This window comes from Mastacembelus armatus, chromosome 8 (genome assembly GCF_900324485.2).
Source record: "Mastacembelus armatus chromosome 8, fMasArm1.2, whole genome shotgun sequence".
Taxonomy (NCBI): Eukaryota; Metazoa; Chordata; class Actinopteri; order Synbranchiformes; family Mastacembelidae; genus Mastacembelus; species Mastacembelus armatus.
This window is the reverse complement of record NC_046640.1, coordinates 23,005,075-23,025,089: the sequence shown is the minus strand read 5'-3', so window position 1 is coordinate 23,025,089 and position 20,015 is coordinate 23,005,075. Positions and strand designations below refer to the sequence as shown.

Below are 20,015 nucleotides of genomic sequence, written 5' to 3'. Positions count from 1 at the left end.
TTCCCCCTGCTTCAACAGGAAAATGCTACACACGTTACTGCTCAAGTAAAAAAACAATTTAATTACTACTATTGGTTCTGTTTAATCGAATAATTTAAAACTCATAAAAGATGTATTCTGCATAATAAGCATTTTAGTTGATACTTTGAGTTATTTTCTGGAAAAAAACTAATTAAAAAATGAACTAGCAAAGTATTTGTAGCAGAGTATTTGTTACAGTGTAGTACTTTTACCGCAGTACTTAGAGATTGGAAAGTGAGAGTAGAAATGCTCTGGGACTTTCTGCCTTTCATTCTTTTCTGTTTTCTGTTTTCTGACTGGAATAAAAGTGTGGACTCAGCAGCATGTTGGAAACAGACAAGAAGTACAGCTCACACCTTCACCATCACCTTCACCTTCATCATGATGAGCTGCATCCGCCTGTTCTTCATCCTCTGCAGCGTCCTGACTCCTGCTCTCTGCTGTGATTGGCGACACTACCGTCGCTACAGCAACAACTCTCTCACATTCATCCGCCTCATGGTGAGTACAGCACGGACTCCAGGTCCTGGAGGAGGCTCCAGAGGTCCGGGGTGGGGGGGTACATGATCCTTTGGGATTCACAGACTGTACATGTTTACATGTGCATATTGGAAAAAAAGTATATGCAATTATATATATGGACATATACAAAACAAAAGTTATATACAGTATTAGTTTATATACTTTACATTGACTACACTGTATACATTTACATACTGCATCTACAGTTAAGCATTTTGTCAGATTTGTTGTTATACATTTTTAATTTAACAAAACTTTTTAAACATGTAAACCAGTGCAACCAGTAAAACCAGTGGAATCAGTTCAGTTTCCAGTGGTTTGTAAATTGAGTAACATGGTGAAATGAAGTCTGATCTCCTTATATTTCAGGGTGGTCCGCTGACTAAAGAGAAGAGTCCAGTTCCCTTTCCAGAAAAACTCAACAAACTCATACGTAATGCTGAGGTAATCAATTAATCGATCGATCAATCGATTGATCAATCAGTCAATCAGTCAACCAACCAATCAACATACTCCTGCTTACATTTTGGACAGCTAAGTTTTGCATTATCAGTCATATTATCAAGTAATTTGTATGTTATTGTTGATGTGTTCACCTCCACAAACAAACATGTAAACAAACTAGTCGTCACCTGTTGATGACATCATCTCTGTCAGCCAATCAGAAAGTTAGAATTAACATCTGTCTGTCTCCAGGTGGAGACCAAGCTGGTTTTCATCAGAGACAATCTGAAGGAGATTGCACATCTCTATCACCATGGCAACCGCTCCTCTGTTACCTGGGACACCCATACGACCACCAAGTTCTTGACGAACATTGACAGACAGATCGAAGAACTTAACACCTGTGTGAGTAAAAAGACAATTCAGATGACAGTTCGGGCTCCTTTTGCCACTTAAATCTCTAGTGAAGACGCACCTTTTACTGGAGCTGCAGCACATAAGTCAAAACAAGAGTGACGCTTCACATGCATTTTAACTTCACTTTGACATCGACTGCCACTTCACTTTTCGGTGTTTTGTTTGACATCCTGCTTTAGTTTCTTTTAGTGTTTCCATTTGACTCTCGCTTCAAAATCTTCCACAACAAAACTTTTCATTGTGTTTTTGTCTTCAGGTGTCGACGAACAAGACGGCAGACCACAGGCTGAGAAAATACTACAAGAGATTGGTCACACGTATACTGGGCCATACTGTAAGTCTAAGTACTGTTGTAGTACAAATTGCAGTACTATGTGTACAGGAGTTGTACTAATTGCAGTACTGTGTGTACAGGGTGGCAGTACTTCATCCTGGGAGCTGCTCAGGAAGGAAACCAAACTGCGCCTGGATCACCTGGACCTGCTGGTCGCCTTCATCAAAGATGCAGCTTCTGCCAGCAGGAGCCGCTCTACACCAACTCAACAGCAGCACTGACTGACATTCCTGCTGAGTCTCTGAGAGACTCATCATTCTGCAGCCGCTTTATTTATTTTTATACTAATTTATGAACACATTTTTCTATTTATTTATTTATGAACAAGGTTTTTGTATTTATTTATTCATTTTTACTGTTGTACTTGAAAACACGAGGATGGGCTTGTTTTGATTGTTTCTGACTATACTGTCTCGTCTGTTCTGTGTTGAGTTTTGGTAAAATGACATAGGCCCCAATGACCTTTAACATTAACTGACATTTAACTGCTTATCCAGCTCCACTAGTCCGAAACGTGGACATTAACAACCTCTGAAAAACACCAGGTCAGCCAGAACAGCCATTTATAACAGTTTGGAAATGGTGGCAATGGATTTCTCTGTCCAGATGTGTGCTGCAGTCCAGATGTGAGGCTGCAAACTGTGATGTTACTCTGAGCTGTGACTTGAGTAAATACAGCTGTACCACATATTACAAATATTCTATTACAATTATAAGTCCTGCATTTCAAATGCTAGTAAAAGTACTGAAGTATTTTTACATCTGATCATTTTGATGAAACTGAGTGTGAACCTTAAAAATAAACCAGAAACAATCAAAAATGATAAGATGTGCATTCACTGAAAGACCCAATTTATTGATCATTTGATGACATTACATTAAAATTTATCCTGTTTATTGATCATTTTAACAATAATTATATTTTAAATGTTTTGTTTCATGCAAACAAAATTTATCATCACATCTATTTGAATATATGAATTGATTATCAATAATGACTGATCATGTTAATTAGTAGTTTGAAGTCTGGCCCATGGGCATATGACATCTAAAAATACTGCAGTACAATTAAAATTACTGTATTCAAGATTGTATTTTGGTAAATTTAGTGGTACTATCAATAAAATAAACAAGAGAAAGGATATGACGAAAACAAATTTAACCTAGGTTTAACTAATCCAGGTTTAACTAACCAAAGAAAAATGAAGTAAAATGAGTTTGTTAAGAAAACAAGAAAACAGAAACAGGTTTAATTTCAGAAAAGACACAACATACTGAGAATTGCATGTCTGTCCTGAAATAAACTGTGGAATAAATATGATGAATCTGCGAAATGATCCTGAGGCAAATATCAAATATCATCATCATCAGATTTCTGCTGTTAGAGAGGCTTTTTGTGGGTTTTTACAAATTCCTAGATATAATGGTCGGCTAATGACTTAACCCACAGTTAACTGGCAAAAAAGATCACTTAAACAAATTTTAATAAACCTCTGGGGGCAGCAGAGGCTAACACAGGTGCTAATGTAGTGCTAATCTAGCCACATGACTGGACGTAGTTTTCCGGGAAGAAGCCGTGGTTACCATTGAGGAAGCCCTCACACCAGCCGTTGTCGTGGCGATGTGTCAGGTAGATGATGTTACCCTCAGTGAAGGACAGGTCGTCAGGTTTCATGGCCTCATAGGAGTACAGAGCTACCACTGGACACACAGGTAGGGCAGTTAAGAGTACACACAGTACACACTAGTACACACTGTAGTACTCACAGCAGCCACCAAGAGCAGCGCCGCACCAGGACTGATGTCAGTAACAGCAGTATAAGTAGTGTGTAGTAGTTGTCACAATAGCAGTAGCGATAATGGTACCTTTCAACAGGTAGTGAAGGTTGTGGGCTGGGGCAGGTTAGTATCAGGAGTAGTAGTAATAGTAACAGTAGTACCTTTCTCCAGGTAGCTGGGGGGGGCGCTGGTGTCGTAGTCAATTGGTGGAGGGAGGGGTGGCATGATGTCATCAAAGCCACCGTCATTGTCCAATGGAAGAGGAGGGGGTGGGGCTGGGATCTCCAAATCTTAGAGAACAACAAACAGGTCCAGTGAATGACTCTGATTGGCTGATCAGGTGTGAGGAGGCAGAGCTTTGTCAGGAAATGGCACAGCAGGTAGTTCACAAACTCAGGTGGGGTTGTACCCTGATGTGTAGTGCTACTACTTTACTACTGCAATACCATGAATGATCTACTACAGGTAATATTCCTACAGATACTTTTCCGTAACAGTTAATGGTACTATTTCTAGTACTAATACTGATGTTAATAGTAACGAAACTAGTACTACAGCATTTGTTCCTTACCCAGGTGCTCGAGGCGTGCAGGTAAGCAGAGTCGAGGTGAGGAGGAGGGGGGGAGGGACGGAAAATGAGGAGGAGCGCGAGGGGGAGGGTAAGGGGGAGGAGGGGGAATGATCACTGACAGAGAGAGAGGGCGAGTCAGAACCTTCAAGTGTTCATTAATGAGACAGAGTGAGCATCTCTCTGCACACACAATCTCTGCTAAACTTTGAATTTGAACTCTGTGCTTCATGTCAAATCAAGGCCTTTCCTCAAGGATCCATTACCCTCCTCAGTGACACCTGGAACCTCTTTAAGGACCCTACAGCTTTTCTCACAGAGCCTACACAGATATATTCAAGCTCTCCAGGAACTCCTTCAAATTTCATCAGCTTCACTCAAGAACCAACAGAGATGTTTCTCTGTGCTCCTTGTAATCTCCTCAAGGACCCAGGGACCTATTCAGACACCCAAAACTTACTTAAAGACCCCCCATGCCCAAAATAACAACTTCCTCAAGAACTCACAGGTCCTCCCCAAGATCCACTAAACTTCTGACCTGCAGATCCTCCTCCACCCCTTAGAACGTCGTCCAGAACTACCCAAGGCTCTTAAAACTTTGTCCAGGACTTCTAAATCTATCTCATTGACTCCTGGAATCTACTTAATGACCCATAACCTTCTCAAGGAATCCTGAAGTTTCCTCAAGGCAGATTCTGTTCTTGTGAGTATTTATTTCTGTTCGTCAAATCAAACAACTACTAATTGATCAGCATCTCATCGATTTTCTGCAAAATTTCTTTAAATCTCTCCTCAGTTTCTATTGGACAACAGCACGCCCTCCATCAGCTTACGTGACTGGACAGCAGGCAGGAAGAGAGAGCGGGTGTAACGGCAGCGGGAGGCGGGGCCAGAACGGACCCTCAAAGAGAGAGAGCGAGTAGTGGGGGGCGAGCGACGATGGCGACTCCTCCGGGACAGGAGGGTCACTGAAGACAAAACACCACAGAAGAAGTAAGTGAAGCAAAACACCAAAGGAGAAACTCAAGATACCACAAAAGAAGAAGCTGTGAGAAAAACACCAGCGAAGAAGAAACACAGACTTAACTGTAACATGAAACGCTAAAACGCTGCTTTAAGATGAAACATCTATTACTGGATTTGGTGCAGTTTGCTTGTATTTTGCTACTGAACTTAGTTGTTTTGTTGGTCTTCCATCAGCAGCAGGTAGTAAAAAATAATAATGAAACTGATAGAGTGGTTTAGCGTCAGACAGATACCGTCTATATCCTGGGAAGGTGGAGGTGGAGGAGGCGGGGCTGGCAGTTCTGAGTTGTCATTGGACAGTGGAGGGAAGCCGTCATCGTCACAGGGAGGAGGGGGAGGGGAAGGGGCGGGGTAGCTGTTCTCCTCCACCACTGAAAAGAGGAGAGGTGATGTCATCATGATGTCACTCATTTTAACGAATACAGGCAGTTTAATGAATGCATGGTAATCTGAGAAATCTAATCTAGGTTTAACTAATCCAGGTTTAACTAACCAAAGTTTATCTCAAACATAACTAGGACAACAACTAGTGTATTTATTGATCAGGTGGATCTAGTGATGCAGCTGTTTACACTATTTATTACTATAAATCCCTCTGAAACAGTTTTCATTTTGTCCTCACCTGTCTCTAGACTGATGGGTGGGGCTGGGGGCGGAGCTGGTAGTAGAGAGCTGTGACTGGTTGGAGTTTCTGAAGGCAGGGGAGGAGGAGGAGGGGGCGGTGTCACCATCTCTGCTGACAAATTAGGAGGAGGCGGTGGAGGAGGTAGGACAGAAGAGTTCATGACCTCATCATCCTGAGGTGGCATCTCATTTGCTGTTGAGGGAGGAGGTGGGGCATCATCCAGCAGAGTGGTGATGATGTCACTCTCAGGTGGAGCCTGCCAGGAGGTCGGGATGGTGGGTGGAGCAACAGGCTTCCCAAAACTGGAGCTGAGGGACAGTAAGAATAAAATTAGTGATTAACTAACGTGACAGTGACACATCCTGTACAGAAATCTCACCGACAAAAACACAGTAGAAGAAGAAACTGCAGAAACAACATACTACAACATAGTACAACAACACGTTTACAGACCCTGAACCACAAGATTTCATCTTTCATATTCTTTGATGTATTTTTTGACTGACCAGCAGTGACATATTGAATATTGCCTAATTTTAAAATAAATGTATTTGTGGAAAATGGGATGTCCCATGGGATATGTCATCACATTTATCTTCAGCTAAATGCTAATGCATTAAAGTCTGCTGTTTGGACAGTAAACTCATTTTAAATCAACCAGTACCAGTAGTAATGAAAGATGAAAAGAATGCACACTGAACTGCCCCAAACTACACACAAAATCTTTTTGCTGCACAAATTGCAGAATAAGAGGTTTTATTATATTTTTGTGTGGCTGATTATGGAGAACAGTGACTTTAGGTGTATCCCTCCTTAATATGCAAATTATATGCACAACTTGTAGGACCTTTAGCCCCGCCCCTCTGTACCAAAACAACAGAAATCTGAAACTGAAAAGCACAACGACTACGATGTCAGCGTAAACAAGAAAAAAAATCTGTCATTGAAAAACAATATTTAAAAAATATAAAATGACATGATTGAAATTTAGTTTTCAATGCAGCTTTTAAGTATTAAAGTATTATTATTTAGTATTAAAATTTTTTTCAGTTCCAATTCAGTTTCTTTGTTTCAATGCCAGGGTTTCCTTTTCCAGCTCATGGCTTTGTTTTTCAATGCCAAATATTATTTCCAGTGCCAGCACTGTTCTGGCTCCATAAACTGTATTGCTCAGTGAAGACATCAGTCTGTCTAAATAAGCCTGAAACACCTGAATCTTAAATGTAACCTGGACTCTGAATCAGATGTTTGAACAGAGCAGATTTTACACACATGCTTCACTGACTGCTGAGCTCTGTCCCACTATTTCGCCAAGAAAACGAACAAAAACTAAACAGGTGTTTCTAAGAACCAGACTGAACGTCCTCAGACTCCAACATACATTCGACTCAGTTATTACCCGCTGACAGGGGGTGCCACTGGGCACTGGACTGGCTCTGGAGGTTTGTTGGACCTGAAACACAGAATGAAACCAGTCAGACTTCCCATATATGATGTGTGAGTTGTGAAAGAAGAAGTTGTCAATAGAAGCACAGTGAAAGCAAAATGAACCTGATGGAGGCTCCATGTTTACGGATCGTCCCGGTTCTGTCCGACTGTTTCCCAGAGACCTGTGGGGGGGGGGGAGAAAGCATCAATAGAGGACTCAGCAGCTATCATTAGTCTCTACAGTTTCCCACGCTCAACAAAGACCAAGTGTGTGAGAGGTTTTTAAATCCACTTCCTCATTAAAGCCTGGACTCAACTGCAGCCAGAAACAACTGTTGTACTTCAGTATTTCGCCTCTACAGTTGGATTTTCTACTTCTACACTGCAGTGACGGTGCCTCTGAAGAGTTTACATAGAAACAGATGATGAGTTTTTAAAACGTGGTGCTCAGCATGAAACCAGCACGGACAGAACCTTAGTGTCATGTTCCACAGACATCTTCATTGCACTTCCCATGTGAATTCACTCTCATTAGGGCACTGTGGTGTAGTTTGCAGTAGTTTAGCGTGCACGGTGGTGCAGTTTGCAGTAGTTTAGCAGTAGTTTAGCGTGCACGGTGGTGCAGTTTGTAGTAGTTTAGACATAATTCCCCCAACAAACGAATCAAACACTCAGCCGGTTTTCAGCTGAGGGTCGATAAAGTTGACAATGTCTGAATGAGGAACATTTCTTGCAGCGTCACTTCTGCTTTTGTGGTTCACTGCAGCCGCCGGCACTTCCTGTCGGCATCGCCCAAAAAGCAGACAGAACAAAACTTCACTTCTGCTTTTGTTTCTTCTGCTTCTTTTTCTATGAATGCGGCTGTCTGTACCTTTCCTGATAATTACCAAAAGATTACCAGATACAGGACTGAATGTCAACGTTTTGTAAATATAATTTTCTCCAAAATTAAACAGAACACTGATCTGGATGTAACCAATGGCAGTTTAAACCCTGTCAATGTCATCCATATCAAACTTAAAAATGTTATGTGCAGCAACTTCAAATGTTTTGTTTTTGAATCATAAAATTGGCAGCTTTCTAATGGAAGTTCTGCATTAGTGCTTTGAGCAGGGATTAAGACAACAAAACACAGGACGAAACAAACAGCACCGGGATGCCATTTGTGTGTCTATGGGTGTATGAGGTACCTTCATGCCGTGACCCAGGTCGTCCAGCTGCTGGTAGTTGATTGGTCGGCGGCTGTACGGTGGGCGGGGCTGTGTTCCTGCAGGAGGTTGAGGAGGGAGGATCTTGTGGCTGCGTGGTACCCGTCTAACCGCCGTGAAGACGCCAATCTCTCTCCGAGAAACTTTCTCTTTATGCATCTCCACCGTCTGAGGATGAGGAGGGTGGGGCAGCAGGTTCGATTAAGTCCCATCAGAACTGACCCCTAAATAAATGTGGTCTGTGTTTGTATTGCTCTGTTTTGTAACGTGTGCCTTGGGAAATAAGACAAATTTCATTTTTTACATCTTGCACATTTGCAGTTTAAAAATGTAATGTGTGATATTCGGAGGGATGTATTACCAGAAATGGAATACAGTATTGATAAATATGTTGTCACTAGTGTGTAATCATGAGAAAATATCAACTGCTGCACTTTCTTAATCTTGGAATTGGACTTTTAAATCTACATAGTGTCTTTGGTGTTAACTACAGGTGTGAGACAAAGTGACCACAAATTCAACCACTGAGTGAAAATAAAGGGTGAAAACAGACAAAATAAATAGTGAGTGAAGAATAATGTGCATCTGTCGGAGAGTTGTTTAAATCACAGCAGTGGACCTGGTCGTTTAGTTAATGACCGTGAACACAAGACTGACAGAACAGAGGTCCCATTCATCCATTCACTTATTCAGTCGGTCCCACCCTCCCTGATTGGGGGGGATCTGTATTCTCAGCACAAAGTACTCAGGACAACAAGCAGCACTCATGCTGCTGGGTAGCTGACGTTAAATACCTTATATACTTCTAGTTTGAAGTACTTTATATACCGCTGGGTAGCTGACGTTAACTACCTTATATACTTCTAATTTGAAGTACTTTATATACCGCTGGGTAGCTGATGTTAACTACCTTATATACTTCTAATTTGAAGTACTTTATATACCGCTGGGTAGCTGACGTTAACTACCTTATATACTTCTAATTTGAAGTACTTTATATACCGCTGGGTAGCTGACGTTAACTACCTTATATACTTCTAATCTGAAGTACTTTCCATACTGTTGGGTAGCTGACGTTAACTACCTTATGTACTTCTAATTTGAAGTACTTTCCATACTGCTGGGTAGCTGACGTTAACTACCTTATATACTTCTGATTTGAAGTACTTTCCATACTGCTGGGTAGCTGACGTTAACTACCTTAAATACTTCTGATTTGAAGTACTTTCCATACTGCTGGGTAGCTGATGTTAACTACCTCATATACTTCTAATTTGAAGTACTTTCCATACTGCTGGGTAGCTGACGTTAACTACCTTAAATACTTCTGATTTGAAGTACTTTATATACCGCTGGGTAGCTGACGTTAACTACCTTATATACTTCTGATTTGAAGTACTTTATATACCGCTGGGTAGCTGACGTTAACTACCTTATATACTTCTGATTTGAAGTACTTTATATACCGCTGGGTAGCTGACGTTAACTACCTTATATACTTCTAATTTGAAGTACTTTATATACCGCTGGGTAGCTGATATTAACTACCTTATATACTTCTAATTTGAAGTACTTTATATACCGCTGGGTAGCTGACGTTAACTACCTTATATACTTCTAATTTGAAGTACTTTATATACCGCTGGGTAGCTGACGTTAACTACCTTATATACTTCTAATCTGAAGTACTTTCCATACTGTTGGGTAGCTGACGTTAACTACCTTATGTACTTCTAATTTGAAGTACTTTCCATACTGCTGGGTAGCTGACGTTAACTACCTTATATACTTCTGATTTGAAGTACTTTCCATACAGCTGGGTAGCTGATGTTAACTACCTCATATACTTCTAATTTGAAGTACTTTCCATACTGCTGGGTAGCTGACGTTAACTACCTTATATACTTCTGATTTGAAGTACTTTATATACCGCTGGGTAGCTGACGTTAACTACCTTATATACTTCTGATTTGAAGTACTTTATATACCGCTGGGTAGCTGACGTTAACTACCTTATATACTTCTAATTTGAAGTACTTTATATACCGCTGGGTAGCTGACGTTAACTACCTTATATACTTCTAATTTGAAGTACTTTATATACCGCTGGGTAGCTGACGTTAACTACCTTATATACTTCTAATTTGAAGTACTTTATATACCGCTGGGTAGCTGACGTTAACTACCTTATATACTTCTAATTTGAAGTACTTTATATACCGCTGGGTAGCTGACGTTAACTACCTTATATACTTCTAATTTGAAGTACTTTATATACCGCTGGGTAGCTGACGTTAACTACCTTATATACTTCTAATTTGAAGTACTTTCCATACTGCTGGGTAGCTGACGTTAACTACCTTATATACTTCTAATTTGAAGTACTTTATATACTGCTGGGTATCTTGGGAATTTCCCCCCAGGGATCAATAAAGTTTGATGATCAGTCTGTATTTTGTTGGATCCATCTGATTCTGAAAAGGAACTAAAGTTATCAGATAAATGCAGAGCAGGAAAAAGTACAAAGTTTGACTCTGAAGTCCAAGGATGAAGTAGCACTACATGGAAATACTAAAGTAATACTAATACCTCAGAACTTACATACAGTACTTGAGTAAACGTACTGAGTTATGTTTTACTGACACTGATTCAGAATGATTGCCTAATTCTCCATGACAACCAAAGCAGAGGTTCATGGGAATTGTAGTATTTTCAGCTGAACAGTGAAAGTGTTGGGAATATGAACCATGAAACTGTGACTGCTCACACCTTCACTCACACCTGGGGCTCACCTGACCAATGAGGTTGATGGAAGACTCCATGTGACGAAGCTGATTTGTCTGAGCGTCGAGCAGAGTCAGTACGCTCTTGGCCAGAGTGCTGATCTGGTAGGCGACGCTGGCCAGTGATTGGGTGGTGAAGTGTTTAGTTTCCTCCAAGGCCTTCATGCTGCCGTCACCTGACTAACCACAGAAAGACGGCAGGTGAGCTCAGCTTAGGTTTTTGCTGTAGCATTAGCATTCAGCAGTACTAGTCTGTTGTGGTAGTTGAAGTAAATGTTGTGGAAGTAGTAGCGATGGTGTAGCAGGTTGTACAGAGGTGGTAGTACAGGAAAAGTAGTACCTACCTGTATGTAGTTGCTCTGGCAGTACTCGGCCACCTGCAGCAGGTTGCTGTAGTTTTCCAGCAGAGCGTTTCGGGCGCTCGGAGCTTCTTGCAGAATCTTCATCACCTGGTCTTTGAAGTTCTCGTCCTTCATGGTGACCTGCCCTGAGACAACATATTTCATTTGTACGTTTAGATGGAGTTTTTTCAGACATAAACAACAGAAGGGTCATAACCACAGAGGCCCAGTTACAGGCTCTTTGTGTTCTATGCAAGAAAAACTTTTACATGTTTAACTGTTTGATTTATGAATAAATGTAAGGTTTGGATAAAAGGCGTCAGCTGCAGATAACAGCTGCAAGATTTCCCTGAATCAATTTATTGACAAATTACCAGCAGATTAATCAATTAAGAACATAATCAGTTTGAAAACCGACACATCCTCAACCAACAGTAGCAGGAAAACGCTGCTGACACGTGAACACATCAACAAAAGAAACTAATGAATCAGAAAGTCCAAGGGCCGTGGATTCACCTTTACTTTTAAAAGATATTATATTGGACCAGTTTTAATGAGATAAGACAAACTTTATTAATTAAATTTGAGTAATATTAGATGAGTTTCTTTGGTTTTGGGTCTAATTCTGTGGGTTTCATTTATACTTTGTGAGCCACTTTCTAACTTTGTTTTAAAAATGTTCTAAAGAAATAAAGTTTTACTAAGCTTTAGTATATAATAATGCAGTAATTTTACTTTCTACTTTTTTATTTTTAGTTTTAATATTTGAAGTACATTTTTGCTGGTTATACTTAGACTCAATACATTCGCAGTGCAGGACTTATGAAGCAGTACTTTTACAGAGTAGTGTTAGTACTCACACCTCCCTCTGCGTCTCGTGAAGTTTCCAAAACGATGACAGGAAACTGAAGCGTTTCAGGTGGAAATCTGACGCGGTGACATTAACGATCTATAATCAATAATTATCGTTTTTTTTTACTCAGCACGTGAAGCGGGCGCGACGCTTCTGTGTAAATTAATTAAGGAAGATGCAAAATAAATAAAAACTCACCAGAATCTGCACCAGAAAAAAATTGAACAAGTTGATGGAGGCTGCTCTCTGAAGATCGTCTCTGTTCCGACAGACCACTCACTCCTCATCATGTCATGGCGTCCTGGAAACCTTTATAAAGACCCCATGAACCTTCAAACTATCAGTGAAAGGCTAAAACTCAATCCAGGGATTCCAGGAATATTGTTAAAGACAAAAATAGCCTCACTAAAATCTTAAATTTTGGAATCATCTCAGAAGCTAATTTAAGGACTTGTCCTAAACTGCAAGATTTACAAAGACTGCCTGGAATAATTTCAGTGGCTCTAAAATCTCGTTTGGACCTCAAAAGAACCACAAGAATCACTTAAATGTTTGCACAAGAGATTCCAAAAATCGTTGTAAGATCTCCAAAGGTCCTGGGGTCCTTACTCAGCTTCCAGTGGTTCTTAAAAATGGTGTCAAGGATGACTGTGAAGGATTCCATGATAGAGAATCCAATAAAATGGATCCTTCTGTCTCTCCAGATAGGTTCACAGTATGGATTTCAAGGAACCCTTTAATCAAATCTGTGAAACCCTGGAAGTCCTTGAATAATTGATGACACACCCTAAACAACTCCAGGACTTCTCAAGCACCAAAATGGTATGTGAGAGATTTTGGTCTCACTTAAATATTCTGAGTGAGACCTCCTGCCTGAGTTTCCTGCTCAGCATAAACCACTTCCTGTTTCACACTAGATAGAAGCAAAACCAAAAACTGACCCAGAGTCAGTTTGACTTCTGAGAAACTGTTTGAAATTACACAACCTGAACAGAAGTGAATTCATACCAGTATATACACCAGACTCCATATAAAAACCTCTAAAAACAGTAACAGTATATACACCAGACTCCATATAAAAACCTCTAAAAACAGTAACAGTATATACACCAGACTCCATATAAAAACCTCTAAAAACAGTAACAGTATATACACCAGACTCCATATAAAAACCTCTAAAAACAGTAACAGTATATACACCAGACTCCATATAAAAACAGTGACGGTATATACACCAGAATCCATATAAAAACCTCTAAAAACAGTAACAGTATATACACCAGACTCCATATAAAAACAGTGACGGTATATACACCAGAATCCATATAAAAACCTCTAAAAACAGTAACAGTATATACACCAGACTCCATATAAAAACAGTGACGGTATATACACCAGAATCCATATAAAAACCTCTAAAAACAGTAACAGTATATACACCAGACTCCATATAAAAACCTCTAAAAACAGTAACAGTATATACACCAGACTCCATATAAAAACCTCTAAAAACAGTAACAGTATATACACCAGACTCCATATAAAAACAGTGACGGTATATACACCAGAATCCATATAAAAACCTCTAAAAACAGTAACAGTATATACACCAGACTCCATATAATAACCTCTAAAAACAGTAACAGTATATACACCAGACTCCATATAAAAACAGTGACGGTATATACACCAGAATCCATATAAAAACCTCTAAAAACAGTAACAGTATATACACCAGACTCCATATAAAAACCTCTAAAAACAGTAACAGTACATACACCAGACTCCATATAAAAACCTCTAAAAACAGTAACAGTATATACACCAGAATCCATATAAAAACCTCTAAAAACAATAATAGTATATACACCAGAATCCACTGGAAAATGTCTAATAGATCTAAGATTCAAAGATCTTCATAAATCCCAATTGCTTTGCCTTGTTACAGTGCTTGTGAGATTACACCTTATAGGTCCACCCTCTATACACTGTCACTGGTCTCAACACAAAGAAGAAAGAAGCTGAAAATTTGTGACTGCTGGTTTATTTACATCACCATGTGACCATGAGGAAACAGTTTTCATAGAAATGGTGAAATATTTCTCAATGGAAACCATTTAAAAAGCTGTTGGATTACCACAGAGCTGAATGGTCGTGTTTTAATGTTCCGGCAATACACAGTTTCACATTAAAACTATTTGAGCAATAAAAACAGTCACTGCTCCTTGTTGCTACAGCAACCAGGCATCACCTGTTGCTCGGGACGACAGGGTTCCAGGGTTGTTTCCGTGGCGCTCCATCTTTGTCTTTCTTCTCCAGGGGCTTCAGGTGACACGCCATGACCAGATCTCTGCCCGAGAGACAGCGACACATCACACTGAGCCTGAAAACACTTTAAGAACACCAGGACCCACCAGGGCCCACCTTAGGGCCTGAGAAGACCCAAAACACACCTGGAGTGCTCTCAGCCAATTACCAGGGATAAAGGACTAAGGACTTTTTCAGAGATTTGGAATATATTTCCAGGGGCATTTCAAGGCAGCTTTCAACTCCTTCAAAGTCGACAAACTGTACACAGGTAACCTACTAATACTCAAGTCATACATTAGTTTGAATATGAAAAACATTAGTTTGCACAGGAATGTGCTATGTGACCTGCCTCTCACACTGTTACAACCTTGCTGCCGCTATGCCCTGCATGATTTAATATTAATATATATGGGGCATCGTATCTTCATTAAATTATCAGTCTCACTGAACAATAAACCACCTATTTTAATTCTGATTTTCTCTGAGGGTTTCTCTGAGGTTGAACCGGTCGGGGACTGTGCCGGCTGGAGCATTGGCTGTTTTTTTGTCTTCAACTCAAATTGTCTCCACTACTTCTCTGCATATCAGGGGTCTCCAACTTCAGTCCTCAAGGTCCACTGTCCTGCTTGTCTTCCAACTAATCCTGCAGTTTGTAGCGTCTGATTGGCTGAACACACCTGATCCAGCTAATCAGCAGTGGGTAGGGCTGGGACAGTTGGAAACAAGCAGGACAGTGGCCCTCGGGGACTAAGTTGGAGACCCCTACTGTATAAGAACCACAGATAACCCACGCTCCCAGGAAGAACAGCACAGTAGCCATTGTGCATTAATTCCATAATGCACCTACTGTTTTCCCTCTTTTAAACAAACACTGGATTAAAATGATAAAGAGAGAATCAAGGAAAACAAATGATATTTCAATTATAATGACCTTAATGAAGACTGACAATTGCAATAACTGCATAGTTTGCAATATCCCTCTATCACAGTCAGAACTTAGGTTCTATTTATTTAGCTTCTGATATTTGGTTATTCACAACCTCAGCGATAAGACCCCTCGTGCACAAAACGTCCTGGAGTTACCTGAACTCGTCGTAGGAGGCCACTCTCTGACTGACCGCTCTCAGTTTGGCTTCGTTCTCTCGGCTGTACCTGCGCTCAGACTCCACGGCCGCCTGCAACTCTCTCTCCAATGCAGAGAAGTCTATGACATCACGCTCTGACATCGCCATCACCTGATGATGTCACACAGGCAGGGGCAGACTTTAGATAGATGGACGTCCGCCCGTGATAAAATTTCATATCAACAGTTACTGTTACAAAGTCTAATGGCTGTGGGGACAAAGGATCCACTCAACCTCTCAGTTCTGCAGTGCAGTGAGATGAGCCTCCCACTGCAGCTGCTGCTCTGTTTAGTGTTTATTATTGTTCAATATAGAAAGCAGCTTCCTCCACATCTGCTGCTCCACCACAGTTCTGAGGGTCCAGCCCCCGGCCCAGCACAGAACTGGCCTTTTTCACCAGTTTGTCCAGACGCCTACAGTCTCCGTCTGTAATGCCACTCCCCCAACAGACAGCAGCATAGAACAGTGTACTTGCCATGGCAGTGTGGTAGAACATGCACAGCATGTCACTGCAGACACTGTACGAACTGAGCCGTCTCAAGAAGAAGAGGTGGCTCTGCCCTTTCCTGCACACTGCATCCACACTGGCAGACCACTCCAGTTTTCCATTCAGTACCATCCCCAGGTACTTGAAGGTCTGCAACGTCTCTATCTCCTGTCCATCACTGCAGACTGACTGGCATGGTGCTTTTGATGTCCTAAAATCCACCACCAGCTCCTTAGTCTTGGTGGTGTTCAGGAGAAGATAGTTCTTTTTGCTTCAGCCAGTGAAGGCCTCCACTAAGTCCCTGTACTCCCCCTCCTGTTCACAGCGCGCACATGCCACAACAACCGTATCATCAATACTTCTGAATGTGGCTGGACTCTGAGTTATACCTCAAGTCCAGTGTGTAGACCGTGAACAGGAAAGGAGCAAGAACAGTCCCCTGTGGGGCCGCAGGCTCCCAGACACATCTCGCCAGTCTGACACGGTTATGAGTCACATGGTTTAAACACCATCACATAGCATAAAACTATTTTATACAAACACAGAAAACCCCAATACAACATCAGGATTAAACGGAATCTCCAGCAGGCCAAAACAGTAAGCGACATGTTTTAGTTTTTAGTTATTATTTTGTGTCGTTTTCCCAGACATGGACATGAACATTAGAAATTAATGTCTCCAGGTCGAGAAGTTTCCTTCAGACTCATTGTGGATTCACAAACCTGATTTAGGAGGTTTCAGGCCCAGCTGCAGGGACTGCTGGTCTCTGAGTAACAACCTGCATAAACTCAAACGAGCCCAATCTCCCGAACCGCCCGCCCGCACAGCTCACAGGTAAACCGAACACCTGAGCACAACTAGCTGTGATTACCGTTAGCTTCCGGCCTAGCATTAGCCCAGCAGACAGGTGCAGGTGAGCTTTACCTGAGTTTTGCCTCCTCGTGCTCTCGGTGTCTCCGCGTCTTCCGGTGTTGTTTTTTCAAACTGTCTCCATGACGACCGGTTGCCGCACAGCGCCTGCGCACTGCAGAGCGGACAGGGCGGGAAAACAGTTTATATGTGCAGCGCGTGTTCGTCCATTTTTTGCCTTATTTCTAGTTTTATCCGCTGAAATCGTCTTATTAAGGCGGCCGGTCCGGTCCGGTCCGGTCCGGTCCAGACCCGGTCCGGCAGCCACACGGCAGAACTCAGGGTTTCTTCTTCTTAATTCTTTTTGCTGCTTCTTCTTCTTTAACACAAACATTTATAAAACTTCTCTTTCCGGTTTGAATAAAATAAAACAAAACAGAAAACCCACTGTAAGTCAGCTCTGACTACTTTTTCACTGAAGATGAATGTTTTTCCTGTGATCTCAGACTCAGCTCAGTCACATGTGAAACCACAACCAGAATCTGAATTTCACCCATATGCACACAATCAAACTGAGATCCTCACATATGAGCACACATGATGGACTCAGTTCATCACGAGCAAATTATATAAGAAGTACATGATATAAACTTACATGTGAGAAAAGTCAGTACACCCTCTAACAGCTAAATTCCGGGCCTTTATTTTGAAATAAATGTGTCTTTCTGATGCCAACTGGATCCTTCTGGGCCTGGATGGGACCAGTCTGTACTAATCTGCTGGAGGGGGGTTATTTGCTCTACCTTTATTTTTCCTCTCCGCTGTTGCCAAGTGTTCCTGCTTTCATTTGATCGTAAGACAATATTTACTCCTGTAAATATTCAGCAGGAAAACATGGAATCAGTGCAACATGAAACAACAGGAAGCACAAGAGAAACAAACCACAAGCTGCTGCCACAGTGCAAATGACAGGTAAAACCAGATGTAACAGAACATATGGGAACCCAGCAGCTTTGGAGGAAACACAAAGGATGTTGTTGTTCTTCACATGTCAGTTCAGTCTGTGCATGGTGGCAGTTTAGGAGCTCAGGGGGTTCACACCTGGTCCATGTCCCTGACACACATGGATCAAACTGCAGGTCTGATGGGAACACTCAGGGATGTGGACTCAGCCTAAGCTGTTGTCATTTCCATATTAAACTTAAATTCCTCTTTAAACTGAATTAATAATAAATGTGTGAATCAGAAATGTGATTTTCTCATGTCTGCTCCATTAACCATATGGTGACCCCTCAGGTTTATTTGGTGATCCTTAAGAGGGTCCCAAACTGCAGGTTGGGAACCAATGATGTAAACTGACTGTACGTGATGTTGATAAAACTGCGCCACCTGCAGTAACACGCTGCTGAAGCTGCGTTCAGAATAATACCCGTCAGTCTCAGGGACATTTTATGTACTTTTCTGTTGATAAAGTACATGAAGGTTTCTCTTAACCTGGCTCTGAGTACACTCAGCTGGGATGGAGTAGTTTTTGTTGTACCACTGATACTTTTACTTTGGTAAAGAGTAGGAATTTGTCTCTTAAGAGCACAGATTTGTGTGTGGACCTACCAGTAAGAAATGACACAACACAGCGCGAGAATGCAGGAACAAGCAGGTGATAAATATCTGATCATGTGACTTCAGGTGAAAGCAAAAGGTAGTTCCAGAGAAAACAGAGGGGGCAGAGTCTGGAGCTGTTCCAGGATCATAGAGGACAAACTAACGACCTGGAGCTGAGACTTGGTGAGTGATCGAAACTTTTCTCTACTTTAAACCTGAAACTGGAACTTCTGCTAGTCCTAAATAAACAGTGACAAGAGGTTATTGAACATAATTAATAGAGGACATGACTGCCAGCTGCATTTCTTTCATACGCATTTCTCTACGCAGTGAATCATATATTTACCCTAAATATTATTTACATGCTGACGCTTCAACATTTACATGAGGTCCAGAGGTTTTGGCTTTGATGACTCTGGTTGTTCCTGTGTTCATTTCTATGTAAACAGGCTTTCAGTTATCACTGAAATTAAATCGAGTAAGTGTTAGAATAAGCTCTCCATACATGTAAGGTACAGAACACAGTCGACAGCACAGAACAGACCAAACCTGTAGCTGAAATATTCAACACTGAACAAACCTGATTATCTTTTCTCATTCGAGTTCAGATGTTTGCATGTTTGCTGAAACTGGTACAGAAACTGGTTTGTGTTTAACAGGAAGTAGAAATGGACACGGTGAAAGAGGTTCTGCTGAAAGAGCTGAAGAAACTGAAAACTGAAGAGTTTAATGATTTCAAGTTCTACCTGGAGGAGTATGGCTCCAAAGCAGAAGTCCTACTCAGGAAAGACAACGAGTTCATGAAGATCTCGCCCTGCGACCTAGAACACGCTGACCGACGGAAAACGGTGGACCTGGTCTGCCAGACATACAGCTCTCAGGCGCTGGTGGTGACCCAGGAAGTGCTGGAGAAGATCGGAAGGCACGACATGATCGACAGTTTGAAACAGGCCAGAGTCACAGGTAAAACTTTCTATCTGGAACACAACCAGTGTTTTTTTTTTTTTTTTTTACCAGATCAGAACCAGTTTCTATGAAACCAGAACCAGAATTTCTATCAGGACAGAACCAGTGTTATGTGCTGGGTTAGTAGAGCACAGGCAGGTTTTTGTTGAACCAGAACTTCCAGAGGAACGGCCAGGTGAGCAGACAGGAATGAGGGAAAAGCTTAGAAGCCGAGAACAAACAACAAACCAGGAACACAGGCAGGAATGAAAGCAATGCAAAGGTACCTAATAAAGTGGACACACTGTGTACAGCCCTGGCTCCTCTCATGTTTCTTTCTCTCCTCAGG

At 41.4% G+C, this 20,015-nt stretch overlaps 3 protein-coding genes and 1 long non-coding RNA gene across 10 annotated transcripts; 2 read left to right on the top strand and 2 right to left on the bottom strand.

The window, feature by feature from the left end:
- Window positions 1-402: 402 nt before the first annotated feature.
- ifnphi1 (interferon phi 1) lies at window positions 403-2,455 on the top strand. The gene is made up of 5 exons (XM_026325094.1): window positions 403-522; window positions 913-987; window positions 1,240-1,392; window positions 1,661-1,738; window positions 1,819-2,455. Exons 1-5 carry the CDS (start codon window positions 403-405, stop codon window positions 1,957-1,959), a joined length of 567 nt encoding a protein of 188 aa, XP_026180879.1. The 3' UTR covers window positions 1,960-2,455.
- A 118-nt stretch (window positions 2,456-2,573) lies between these two features.
- On the bottom strand, window positions 2,574-12,688 carry abi3a (ABI family, member 3a). Of its 6 annotated transcripts, XM_026325093.1 has the most exons (12): window positions 12,548-12,657; window positions 11,500-11,642; window positions 11,165-11,335; window positions 8,355-8,540; window positions 7,288-7,346; window positions 7,136-7,189; window positions 5,734-6,044; window positions 5,345-5,482; window positions 4,919-5,053; window positions 4,089-4,202; window positions 3,679-3,807; window positions 2,574-3,439 (listed from the first exon to the last, which is right to left on the bottom strand). In XM_026325093.1, exons 2-12 carry the CDS (start codon window positions 11,629-11,631, stop codon window positions 3,276-3,278), a joined length of 1,593 nt encoding a protein of 530 aa, XP_026180878.1. In that variant the 5' UTR covers window positions 11,632-11,642; window positions 12,548-12,657; the 3' UTR covers window positions 2,574-3,275. The 6 variants fall into 6 exon arrangements, with proteins under 6 accessions (XP_026180878.1, XP_026180874.1, XP_026180875.1 ...); XM_026325089.2 differs by lacking the exons at window positions 4,089-4,202; window positions 4,919-5,053 and adding an exon at window positions 12,357-12,445 and having other exon boundaries at window positions 12,548-12,566; XM_026325090.1 differs by lacking the exons at window positions 4,089-4,202; window positions 4,919-5,053 and having other exon boundaries at window positions 11,500-11,637; window positions 12,548-12,688.
- On the top strand, window positions 3,814-5,287 carry LOC113140952 (uncharacterized). The gene is made up of 3 exons (XR_003296703.2): window positions 3,814-3,982; window positions 4,093-4,109; window positions 4,329-5,287. It is a non-coding gene; the product is annotated as an uncharacterized LOC113140952 (long non-coding RNA).
- Window positions 12,689-14,377: 1,689 nt separating the features above from the next.
- dnaaf19 (dynein axonemal assembly factor 19) lies at window positions 14,378-17,309 on the bottom strand. Of its 2 annotated transcripts, none has more exons than XM_026325095.1 (3): window positions 17,195-17,309; window positions 15,743-15,894; window positions 14,378-14,699 (listed from the first exon to the last, which is right to left on the bottom strand). In XM_026325095.1, exons 2-3 carry the CDS (start codon window positions 15,889-15,891, stop codon window positions 14,597-14,599), a joined length of 252 nt encoding a protein of 83 aa, XP_026180880.1. In that variant the 5' UTR covers window positions 15,892-15,894; window positions 17,195-17,309; the 3' UTR covers window positions 14,378-14,596. The 2 variants fall into 2 exon arrangements, with proteins under 2 accessions (XP_026180880.1, XP_026180881.1); XM_026325096.1 differs by lacking the exon at window positions 17,195-17,309 and adding an exon at window positions 16,993-17,161.
- Between the last annotated feature and the right edge of the window lie 2,706 nt (window positions 17,310-20,015).